Below are 12,746 nucleotides of genomic sequence, written 5' to 3'. Positions count from 1 at the left end.
GGTGGTGGGTATTATAGAGGACACAGATTGCATGGAGCACTGGGTGTGGTGAAAAAATAATGAATACTGTTATGCTGAAAATAAAGAAATAAGTAAATAAATATGGAAAAAAAAAAGAATAGGGAGCAGGGCACCCACTGACACAGGCTCTTTTGAAATCATACAGGTTTTCAGGGCCTCCATTATTGCTTAAGGAGAGAGGACTGATACAGAATGAAGAAAAGTGAAGCACATAAAAATGTGTATTGTTTTTCAAGAAGGACCTTGTGAACTTAGAAGCATACTTGTACATTTGACACCCGATACTCTGTTATAAGTAGTGATCATGGAATGAAAAAAGAATAATAAGGGACATTTTATGCATGCTGTAAAAATGTTCTTTTATTGAATTTTATATTGGTTATCATGTCAATAAATAAAAACAGAAATATCACAGTAAAATGAAAAAGCCATGTATGAATACTTTTTAATTACAATAATATATGTTTAAAAATGGGGGAAACATATATACCTAGATGTTGGTCTGTGACATTAATGAGTAATTACAATTTGTTTTTGAGCCTCCTCAAATTTATCGATGACTTCGTCAAAACAGAACTTCTCCTTATGTTAGATTTGTCAATTGATCTTCACTCTTCATGGATCATAGAATACTTGCTTTATTTTAATTTTGAAAAATTGCTTTCAGTGGAGCAACATACATACAAGTAGTTAAGAAAGGTGTTAAACAAAAGGATAAGATTGGGAGAGATGCAAAAAAAGAAGACATTTCACATCAAATTCCATAAATAGCACATCTGTATTTCTTTGGGGCCAATTCTGGTGGTCTTCTAATATGTCTGCAATCAAAAAATTGTAAGGACAAGCAAAAATCCAAGTGGCCACTCAGAATGCCAGACTGAAGGGACTGCATGTAACATCCTTGGGTATGTCAAATCTACTCTGCAAGTGCAGAAATGCAATTATCACAGTTTGGATTCCAGATATTTCTGAATTTATTGGAAAAGAAAAAACAAACTTAAAACCCCCAAAATAATAGACAAGCTGATTCCCTATATCCCAGTCCCGCCCATTAACTGGGAGTTCTCCACATTTACTTCCATACAGAACATGCTGTTAATAAAGGATTAATAAAAACATGGACATTTTAAGCTTATGCATACATTGTTTAGACTTGGAACTTAGATCAACAGGGGACCTGGGTGGCTCAGTCAGTTAAGGCTTGGACTCCCAGTTTTGGCTCAGGTCATGATCTCGGGGGTCATAGGATCAAGTCCCAAATCAGGCTCTGTGGTCAGTGGAGAGTCTGCTTGTCCCTTTCCCTCTGCTCCTCCCTCTGTTCTTTCTCTTTCTAAAATAAATAAATAAGATCTTTACAAAAAAGAACTTAGACCAATAAAATAATTTTTTTGGGGGGGTAGATATATTTTATCACTGGAATGGTTTAAGACTGCTGGATCTAGCTGGTAATAAAAGACAGATTATCTTTTAGTTACTTGTTATTAAAATTTGTTTTTTTCAGGGGTGCCTGGGTGGCTCAGTGGGTTCAAGCCTCTGCCTTCAGCTCAGGTCATGATCTCAGGGTCCTGGGATTGAGCCCTAGATAGGGCGCTCTGCTCAGCAGGGAGCCTGCTTCCCCCTCTTTCTTTGCCTGGCTCTCTGCTTACTTGTGATCTCCGTCTGTCAAATAAACAAATAAATCCTTTAAAAAAATTTGTTTTTTTCAATAAATCTCTGGTGGCTACTGAGGCTGCAATCATTGTGAGGAGGGACATTTGGAATCCCTTAACTCCTGGTGTTGCTTTCATGCTTCCTCGACACCCAGCTCTAATCTGAGAACTGAGGAGAGAGGAATGAGAGAGGAGTGAGAATGGGACAGGAGGACAGAGAGGAGGACAAGGGGAGAAAGGGAGAGGAGGCATGGGGAGGAAACAAGGGGAGAGGGCTTCTAGTTGCCAGAGACACCCAATTGACCAAGCGACATTGGAGGCTCCAACACTGGAATTTGGGTGTATTCTGGGTAGCCCTGCTGTGTGAGACACTGGGGAGAAGTATCTCTACAAGGCTGCACTTTAGCACCAGGTGTCCCTGGAGAGTGTCAGGCTGTCTTTCCCTGCAAGCATGGTAAGAGTCGCTGAGCTCTGGCCTCTCAGGGCTCCCTTGCTTGGCAGCTCAGGCCATTCTTCTGGGGCAATCAGTCATGCCTGCCCTTAGGCTCCTCTCGTGGAGAGAAGGTGGGACTATCTTATAGCCTGACAGCCCCACTGGCCCATAAGCCTCCTGCCCTCCTGTCACCAATAATCTTTTGTAACCCTAACTCTTGTTTCTGCTTCTGGAGAAAGCAAACCAGCACTGTCTGTCACTACTTCAAGATGGTCATTATCTATGTTGTCTCACTTGGTAGATTCATCTTTGGAGAGGTCCCATGGGGCATCTGGTCCACATGAGCCTGTTTCCCTCCTAACTGCCCTACCTTCCTGCTTCCAGCCCATTCTGATGGGCCCAAATCTATCCAAGGCCCACCCATATCTGCCCACAGTTTACAGTTCAGGACAAGATTAGCCATTTTACTTTCCAACCGTCACCTCCCTCATAGTCATCTTCTCTAAGACAGGTCCTGGACTCCAAGTACACTCTGTTCACTCCTGTTTGTGCCTTTGCTTGCATGTCACCCTCTGCCCAGGATGTCCTTCACTCTTCTTCCAAGTTTTCCATCCCCAGCAGGACACTTTCCATGGCCTGCATTCATGATTCTGTGCTCCACATTTGTTCACAGAATATTTGTGAATATACACAAGACTCTCTCCAGCTCAAAATCTGAAGGCAAGGCTGCCCTGCCTAATTTGTCCTTTCCCTCATGGCACATAGTGCTAACTCTGTAAGCATCTCATGACATAGTTTTCCCAGTGAGCCGCAGGCAATATGGCATGATTGAGGCACTGCAAACTCTCCTCCCTCCTCTTCATGGGCTTCAGGACGGGGTAGGGACCTCTCACATGGGCACAATTTGTAGCAGAGGCTCAAATGTCATGGCTGATGGCCTTAATGTTGAGGGTGTCATTTCTCCAGATAGGCCATAGGAAAGCACAGATCAGCAGGGGCATACTGGCAGACATGGATGCTTCTAAAAGCTTTCTAAAGATGAAAGCAGTGAGTCACAGGCCAAGCTCCAGATAGCATACTTCAGGACAAAGTGTGTAGGAGAACCCAGGCTCCCCACTCAGACCCACTTTTAGTATCAGCTTGTTGACACTTAGATACTTCTTGGAAGCTTGTGGCACTTCCTCCATCCTATCACTGTGTCTCCGCCCTACCCACGGCTGAGCACCAGGGCTGCCTATTGTACGGTAATCACACTGTTCTGTCCCCCATGGACATAGCATGCAAAATCCTCTGCTGGCCAGCTTCCCATTAGGTACAGGGAGATAGGACAAGAGGATAATAGATGGGAAACTTCTACTCTGCTTCCTCCAAGTCTCCCTTACTTCTTAAAGACCTGCCCTCCTCAGGTACCCCTGCATGGCTCACTTTTTACTTGACTCTAGTAACTCCATTTCTCAGCCCCAGGGGTTGGAAGGAGGTCCTGTCAGTCTCTGGTTGCTTTGACATCTACTGTTGCTTTCCACGTCTCTGTCCTTGATGAATGTTTCCATGTGAGTTATTTGACTTAGGTGGCAGCAAATCCCTGAGCTTCTTGAAAAAACTTCACTGAGGTTCCTCTATTTGTATAATGATGGCACATCAAGGACAGAATACCATCTGCTTAAAGTACCAGCACTCTCTTTCCTTTTCCTGTACACACATGGGCCATTCTATGTTCTTGCAAAGGGCCTCCTGGAGCCCTAGGGTATCTCAGTACTCTGCCTGCTACTCTAGGCTAAATTAGAAATACTTAGAGATATGTGTGGCAGCAATAGTGTACACACAATGGCCAGGCTTTGATGAAAAGAAAAAAGAAATGCCTTTCTCATGTGCCTATTTAACTATACTTACCTATCTTCCACCTTAATCTTCCCACTAGGCCTCTAATCTAACATAAACCCACCTTCAGAAAAAAACTTGAACATGAGTACACATGACTGTTAGCATTTTATTAGCTTAGCCTCCCAGGGGTAGTGACATTTAGGGACACCTGAGCCAGATTCCTTGGATTACAATCCTCACTTGGTCACTTTCTGGCCCTGAGACTGGGTAATGCTCAAGTTCTCTAGAACTTAGTTTCTCCCATAGTAAAATCTATCCCATAAGATTGTTGTCAGAAGAGATTTCAAGAAAAAGTCTCAATGCCAGCTTCTCTCCCACATTAAGTGCTGAATAACTGTTGACCATCAAGAGGCTGATTGTCTTGTAACCTACATGGGAGCTCTTCACAATTAGAAAGGCCTTTCTAGACACATAAAATGCTACCCAGGAAGGCTATGAGGCTGTCTCTGGGCATATCACTGTGCCAAGACACATGGTGTCCTCTAGCTCTGCTCATCTCTTCTACAGAGCTTCTTTACTCTAGTCTTAGAAGAAGTTCCCCACATGAGTGGATTGCCTCCTCTGGGACTTCCCCAAGGTATTCCAGAGAATGGGGATTAAAATGGACCTTAGTCAGGCCTGTCTGGCCTGTGACTATGTTGGCTGCCTGGTCACCAGAGAGACCTTGGCCTCTCATCTCCTCCAACCTACTCTATCAGGACCTGTGCCTTTCTGCTCTTGGAAGGTGGAAGATGATGGGAAGGGGTTCTGGCAAAGCATAAAATAGGCCTGTCTGCTGTAGGATAGTGAATTATCAAGGCATGAAATGGGCTTTAGCCCACATCTTCAGTACACCTCTGGGATGCACCTGATTTTGGGAGATTCATGAAGGCTTCTGCAAACAGTTGAGAAATGGTCTTCTCCTTTCACACCTTACTGCCTTTCTCTCTGCCACCACATCAGTGTGGCTTAACACAAACCAAGGAGAATCCAAACATCTGACCCCTGGCACATGACAAACTTCTCTAGGGACTCCCATTCTGAGGAAGCTCGGTTCTACTTGGGTCTCTTGCCTTGAAGGGCACACCCTTTGCAAAGCAGAAGGTGACATTTCTTCAGTGCACATGTGAGGGTTTTTGATTTTTATTTTCCAAAAAGGCTCCATATCAATGCCTTGGGGAAACCCATAGCCAACAAACAAAAGGCAAACCTGCTCACCAGAAAGTATGGTTCCTGTTTGTGCTGGTTTGGCCACTTCTGGTGAAGGGCACAAGAGGCTGAGGGCAAAGCACTTGGTAATCGATCAACAGACTTGAAGGGGAGAGAGGGACCAACACCATGTTGATGGCAATGTTCCATTCATGACATATTTGCTTGTCACTGATATGTATCCTGGAAGACTGAGAAGCTAAACGGAAAGGCCACTGTAATGAGGCCTCCTTGGGTCAAGTTGGGCAAATAGACAAATGGTGTGATCAGCATAAACTAAATTATTTCTAGAAGAAATTGTTAACCCCACAAAAATCAAAGTTTTATTTTTTTACCTCTGGCTCCTATCTAGTTTTCTTAAGTAGGTCTTTGAATAAAGGATGTGCTCAGGTACAATCCCATTCAATATATCTCCTAACCCCACCTCTAACTAGTCAACATCACACTCAGAATGTTGAACTGCCTAGTAATTTCAGTCACCTGCTAAAATAGATCTTTTGACACCAGACTCTAATAAGTGAACTGGAAACTTCAGGAAAATTAACTGCAAATTACTAATTCCTGATCAACAGTTTGCATAGATATCCAGAGCCAAAATAAACCTAAACTTGCAGATGTTCAAATACGGACTGGCAGTTCTTTCCCCTGATGGAAAGAGACACAGGCACAGCACTTGCAACATTTAGTCGGATGCTTATTAGGTGGTTAAGCCTTAGCTGCAAAATAGATACTAATTTTGATTACTAATTTTGGTACTGGCTGAACTAATTATGTCCTGTTACTGCAGTGACAGGTCTCAAGATCTAGAGTGGGGATAGGAAAACAAGAGCAAAGTGTCAAGATCTATCTGCATGATGAAATGTGGCCAGTGCATTACATGCATTCAAGTCCATGACAGTCTCAATGAGCCCAAGGCCTCAGGAGACCCTACTAAATTCTAAGAAGTGAATGATTGATATGCTCAAGCCTCCAGTGACAAGTCAAATGCAGCTTTTTTCCCCCCTCCTTCTTTGCAGTTTCTCTCTTTCTCTGGGCAATAAAAAGGAAAGGGAAGAAGAACTTCCCTCTGAAGTCTTGGTGATTTCTTGTTAAGTACATATATAAATGTAAGCATGTTGAAAGCACATTCTTAATAAAATTATTAATAACTTAGGGTCAGGATGGGAGGAGTCATCTAGTGTGGGATCACAGGGTTTTGATTTTTAGTGTGTTCCCTATTTTTATGACTAGATACTGGTGTGCAGAGCAGCCCTTCGTGACTAGCTCTAGTTGTGCAATATGGGCTCTGACATTTCCTTGGGTGCCCCAAGTACCTGCCATTTAAGGTACCCGAGCTCAAGTTACCCTTGATGTTGCACACATGACTCCCCTGAAAGCTAAGGATTTCTCTAAAACTAATAAAAACATAAGACACAGGTGTATGTGCACACACACGCAGACACACACACACAAATCACCAGATTTTATAAGCTGTCTCTATGCAAGAGGAATACAAAACAGACCCAGAAGTTGGAAGTGAGGTTCCCTGCTGAGGCAGAAACTAGAAAGAATAGGCACCCAATAAATAAGAAAAAAAGCCACTAGTGGGAACCTATCCCCACAGAAAAGCATAAATGCTATTGAAGACACATAAGGATACCCAAGGTTAATGAAGGTGCTCTAGTATTGCAAGGAGCACTGGAACTGTTCCTTGGAACACTGAAAAAAAAACAAAATAAATTTTTTTAAAAAATGAAGGTGCTCTAAAAACGTGATTTAAGTCCAAGATAACCTTGGGCAGAGAGAGTACATAAACTTGATGGTCCACTAGACCCTGGAAAGGTAACCTCAGGGAGCAAAACAGGAGCCTGGTAGAAATACCACTTAAGTATGTTATGGGAATATCAATCTGATTATGGGGCACACCAGATCAGGATTATCCCCCACCTCCTGCCAAGGCTCTTAGCTCCATGTCCATCTCATAAGACAATGCCTAATGATTAATTTGGCTTCCTCCAAAATCCTGACAATGAAAGAGAGAGAGCCTAGTGAATAAAATTGGTTTTCATAAAGCTACTTTTTTTTTTAATCTTTCACAATAAATTATAAAATTGGACATTTGAGTTCCACATTGTTATGAATCTAGTTCCTGGGAGTCTGTCCTGGGTGCATGGATAAATTTGACCTAATCTGCAAAGCTGGGATGATTGTCCTTGGAGGCCCCAGGTCTGGCAGTCCCCTTAAATCTAACCTTGACATTTCAGAGCCCACACACTGACATCAAAGGAAAGGAGGATGTTGACACAAAGGACCATTGTGTTGGAAGCAAGATTCCAGAGTGTAAAGGCCACAAAACCCATAATCCCCCACATTCAATCCAGTACTGAGCGCATTGGCTTCTCTCTTCCCAAACTCCCTCAAGCCCAAATCCATTTGCCTTTTTTTTTAAAGATTTTATTTATTCGACAGAGAGAAATCACAAGTAGGCAGAGAGAGAGAGAGAGAGAGGAGGAAGCAGGCTCCACGCAGAGCAGAGAGCCTGATGCGGGGCTCGATCCCAGGACCCTGGGATCATGACCCAAGCCAAAGGCAGAGGCTTTAACCCACTGAACCACCCAGGCACCCCTCTATTTGCCTTCTTGGTCCCTCTTCATCTCGATCACCATGACCCTGTTCAGGGCATCATCTTCCATCACCTGGATGACTATAACAGCTGTCCCGACTGGCCTCCAATATGGACCCTCCATTCTCCACCTACACACCAACCAACCATGGTACTTGCTTGCTCTAGCAAGTTCAGCCAGCCCCCACCTCTACTCATTACATCTGCATAATGGAATGCATGCTTCTTGTGAGGCTCTAAGCTCAGAAATCAGCCCTGTGGGAAGCTGGCAGGGCATGACCTCTGAGCTTGATTAGCTCCAAGGGCTAGTATAAGAAGTAAACCAGTTACTGAATACTAATATATATACAGATACTAAGCAATGGTATCAACCTGGCTGACAGGGCCCTTGCTTGTGTGTACAGTTTTGTCTGTATCACTTACTAACAGTGCCCACTCCTTGGTTCTTGCTTTAGTCACACAGAGTGTCTTAGGGTCATCCCAGTGCACTGTGCTCCCTTATGCCACCATGTTAACACACATGCTGGGTCTCTGCCTGGACTCCCCTTCCTCCCACTATGCCCAACTAATTTTAGCTCTTAAGCTTGAAGTCTCAAATTAGGTATTACTTTTTCCAAGATGCCTTCCCTGAACACTGCCTTCCTCACCCTGAAACTGGAATGGTTTTTCTCTTCCCTTCCCCTGCCACATAGCACCAGGAGCACCTATACTAGTCCTTATGACCCACTCTGTAATTGTTAATTTTCCTAACTGCCAACTCCACTGATGGGGCCCCAATCAAACTCCCCAGGGAGAAAGGGGTGTGTGGGGGGTTGGAAGCAACCAAAGAGAGGTTCTGGCTTCACTAGCCATTGTGCTTTGCTACAGGGGTGCTGGTTCTCCCTTGACCCTCATTAGAGCCTTATAAACTTCTATGTTCAAAGTGCAGGGGCAGCTCAGCTCCTCCCTCTCACTTAACCCACTTATTCTTTTTTTTTTTTTAAAGATTATTTATTTATTAATTTGAGAGGCAGAGATTACAAGTAGGCAGAGAGGCAGGCAGAGAGAGAGAGAGGAAGAAGCAGGCTCTCCGCCGAGCAGAGAGCCCGGTGCGGGGCTCGATCCCAGGACCCTGGGATCATGACCTGAGCCGAAGGCAGAGGCTTTAACCCACTGAGCCACCCAGGTGCCCCTAACCCACTGAGTCTTAATCAAAAGATCAAAATTCAAGCAAAGCAGAACTAACATTTTCAGTTTTGGTTGTATTTTTTGGCCTCTTTGAGATGTGAATAAATAAAATAATCCCCTCTGTGAGCTTATAAAGCTTTGCAGTGATAGTTTGTAACCCACAGTACACCAGACAATTATTAGAGGATTATTGTTGGTGCCAGATCTGGTCCTATGGCAAGAAGAGGGGGACAGGAAAGGATGTCAGGCTGTGAGGGGGTGGGTGACCCTACTGGACTGAGTCAGAATAAGCATTTTAATGACTGACACTGATCAGTGAATATCATCCCACACCGGCAGGGGCTGCTGCCAGTTCAGAGGGTCATCTCCATTCCAGCCCCTTTCCTGTGCCCTTCTCAGGAGCTTCCAGGCATTCAAATACAGAATACAGGTGAAGCCTGCCACCTACAGTTAAAGGGTCCATGTATATTAGCTGCTGTATCCACCTGCCCTTAGTTCAGGCCCAAATTATCCCTGGAGTCAGAAGTTAAATCTCCTTCTTCTTCCCCTGGATTTAGACAAGGACAATTTAGGAAATGGACTTAAATCGCTCTTCAAGCCAGTCTGTGTTTCTTCAAATTAAAAGCTAAATATGGAATCAGAGTAAACTTCATTCAACAATGTGCAGCCAGTGTTCATGGAGCACCAGGGCTACGCAGCCTTGTGGCAAATGCAGTAATTCCATTAGTGCCACATATTCAGTGCTCATGTGTGGGCAAGAGAAATATGAGTCCAATTTCTGGATTTTTTTCTGTTCACATTGAGGATCAATTTTTCTCTCATGATGAAATTAATTCACTTTTCCTAAGTGCTCTCTGTACTACCTTCTGTAGGAAACTGTGGCCTCTGCCATTAAACCAGCATTACTGCTACAGGAGCAGATTCTGATCCTGCTTCACAACCCTCACAGGCAGAAACACATATAACATCCACACCTCAGCCAAGGAAAAGTGCATTGCACATGAAGTTAAATGCTCGGTTGCCCTTTGTTAACAAAAATGTGTAGCTTTTGGTAAAGTCCACCAAGGAGAACACAAACCATGGGTAGAGCACACACCAAGAAATATTTCCCAAGCTGGGGAATTTAAGAGCACATAAGCAGAGTTTACACAGCACAATTATCATGAGAAGCAATCATGATTACTAAACAGTTACCAAAACAGTGCAGCAGGGCTCTTGAGATTGCTTTATAAACCCCAAAGTTAAGGTTAAAGAAGTTGCTGTAGCAGTGGCTTTAAGGTAAAAAATATTTTCTCTTGGAAAGAGTATCTTTAGTTCTCAACATATATCATTACACATATATTCAGTTTAAAATGAAAAACAAGTTACACATCACTTCTGGATACTTAAAAATAAACTCTAGGTTGCTTTTCTTTTTGGCAGCACCAGCCTAAACTCTGTGGCTTTGCACTATTTCAGAAACTTCAGGTACATTACAGTCTTCTGAGAAAGGCCCAGTACTTCAGAATTCCTGCAGTAGCTGTGGAGAAAGAACATTACTGGCAACAAAAATGAAAACAACATTTCAAGACCTACAGGAATATATTTAGATGTTCACACATATTTAAGCATTTCAGCTGATATCCTAAATACTTTTTCTGTGACCACAGTTGCATTTCTTTTTGGTTCAAGAAAATAAAAAAGTACTTAATAGACAAATTGTTTCAGCTGTAGGTAGAAAATTCCATGGCCATGCTTCACTTTCCTTGTATATATCTGGGGCCTTTGTGGGTGAGTAGAATTTCCCTGGTCCCCAAAGCAGCTCATCTGTGACATATGCTTTATATGCATGGGGAAAGCTGCTCTTCTTAGTCAGAGGCTCTGTTGTTGGTGGGATTCAGAGAAAGTGGGCTGCAACATCTTTTTAGGGAGAAGGCAAGTAAACTTTTTCATTCTTGTAATTTTGTGTGCTTAAACAATTTGAGACTGGACCACAAAATTGCTCACAGAATTCCAGGATCCTGTTGCTCCATGCTGCAAACTACAGACGCTCTCCAGCCATGTTGGGCTTGGCCTGAATGTAGAATTTTACCCACCAGAAAGCATTACTGGAGCTCAAGTAGAAATTTGAAAAAGCTCATGATACTGATGCTTTTGCCCTTTGGATTCAAAAGCAATCATGACGCAACATTTCCAACCATGAGCTGGTTATACTAACAAAAATACTTTTTAAAAAAAACATTTAATGAGGTAGCTGAGATCAAATATCAAATCCACAGCATATATGACGGTGCTTAATAAGTGCTTAATAAGTACGCAGGCATTTTAAAATGTATTTTTAAATGCAAACTTGCTATAGTGCCTAATAAATGCTCTTTCTTTCCAATTCCTGAAGGTGCATGCAGATGTTGCAAAGACACCCTTGCAGAATTACAACAGCAAGAAAACAAAGAGGTTGAGAGTAAGTGAAGCTGGACAAGAGGAGAATGGAAGAGAGCTCTGGGCATATAGCTTGGGCTGATGTGGTGTGGTTCCCATGGAACTGAAATATAGTCAATGCCACTGAGAACATACACCAAGAACTCAGGGACAATATGGGCCGAGATGAGGGTCTTGAGGTGGTAGGAATCACAGCCTAGAGCACTTTCATTAAGATTGAGGCAATGTTCAGAGCACAGCCCCACACATCTTTCAGAGCCCCTGGAACTACCCTCAGGAGGGAGTCTGGCCTCCTGCTGCCCTCACCGTGACCACTCTGGGTTCGGTCTGCTCCCAGCCACAGGCTGGTTTAGGCTGAACAGCTTTTAAGATGCTAACCTCAAATGATTTCCATGTGGAGTCTTGGACAAAAGGAAAGGTGGTGACACCAAGCCTGGCAGCATGGATTCTGTGACTGTTCCAGCAATATGAACATTTGGAGTTCACATGTCCACCCGCATGGGCACACACGCTCAATTGCCTGCACACAGGCGCATGCATGAGATGGTGCGGGGCAGTCAAGCAGACTCTCCAAACTCAGGCAGGGCAGGAGTAGGCAGGATGAAGAGGCCTGGGGCAGGGCTGGTGGATTCATGGAGAGGAAACCTGGATCCACCTTTGCCACCCTCCCTTTCCTGTCCTCCATGGGGGCAGCCAGCACACCAGGGCACCCAGCAGAAATGCACTGAAGACAAGGGATGGAAAGGTAGGCACCAGGTCACTCAGTTACTAGGTCTCCGTCGTATAGTTGCTGTAGCCCAAAGGAGGCAGGGTCTGAAAGCTGCTCCACCGCCTTGTACCAGGCTGGGACTCCACACGCCCTTGCTCTTTATATTTACCCAGAATGTTTTTGGCTTCTTCTGCATCCCGCAAAGGGCTCTCTCCATATTCTTCCTTCAGCCATTGCCGATACTGGAGAAGTTGAAAACATAACCAAAATGTCACACACACACCCCCCTGCATCTACACAGATTATACCTGTTACTTAATGGTACAGATTTTGTCACATGTAAACAAGGAATAAATGGGTATTGGGCAATCATAGGTCTGTGGTTGGCCAGCCAGTGTCAAGCCAGAGAAATAACTGCTTCTTCTAGGTTTTAGTCTGCGGACACGAAAGCAAGCCAAACCAAGAAAATGGCACTTCGCCCAAAGAGAAATAAACAGACGTTAAATATGGGGTCTGAAGATGGTAAAAGACAACATCCCACAGCTGCAGCTGGTGAACAAGGGGCCAGTGATGACTTTAATTGGGGTGCAGTGGGGCACTCTTGTCCTCTCTGGGCCTTTCAAACTCCAACCTCCATGATCCTAGGTGTGTGCAGAAAGACTGAGGCATCTTTCCAGA

At 43.9% G+C, this 12,746-nt stretch overlaps 1 protein-coding gene across 9 annotated transcripts in view; it reads right to left on the bottom strand.

The window, feature by feature from the left end:
• Window positions 1-363: 363 nt before the first annotated feature.
• The window catches only part of DUSP22 (dual specificity phosphatase 22), a 75,490-nt gene continuing 63,107 nt past the window's right edge, over window positions 364-12,746 (bottom strand). For 5 of the 9 annotated variants that reach the window (XM_059179083.1, XM_059179090.1, XM_059179089.1 and 2 more), the window contains one exon: window positions 364-12,310. In XM_059179083.1, coding sequence (XP_059035066.1) covers window positions 12,128-12,310 — 183 coding nt within the window. In that variant the 3' untranslated portion in view covers window positions 364-12,127. The remainder of the gene's footprint in view (window positions 12,311-12,746) is intronic. The other 4 variants (XM_059179085.1, XM_059179086.1, XM_059179087.1 and 1 more) reach the window with 4 other exon arrangements.

Source organism: Mustela lutreola, chromosome 6, assembly GCF_030435805.1.
Source record: "Mustela lutreola isolate mMusLut2 chromosome 6, mMusLut2.pri, whole genome shotgun sequence".
Taxonomy (NCBI): Eukaryota; Metazoa; Chordata; class Mammalia; order Carnivora; family Mustelidae; genus Mustela; species Mustela lutreola.
This window is presented reverse-complemented; position numbering and strand designations above follow the sequence as displayed.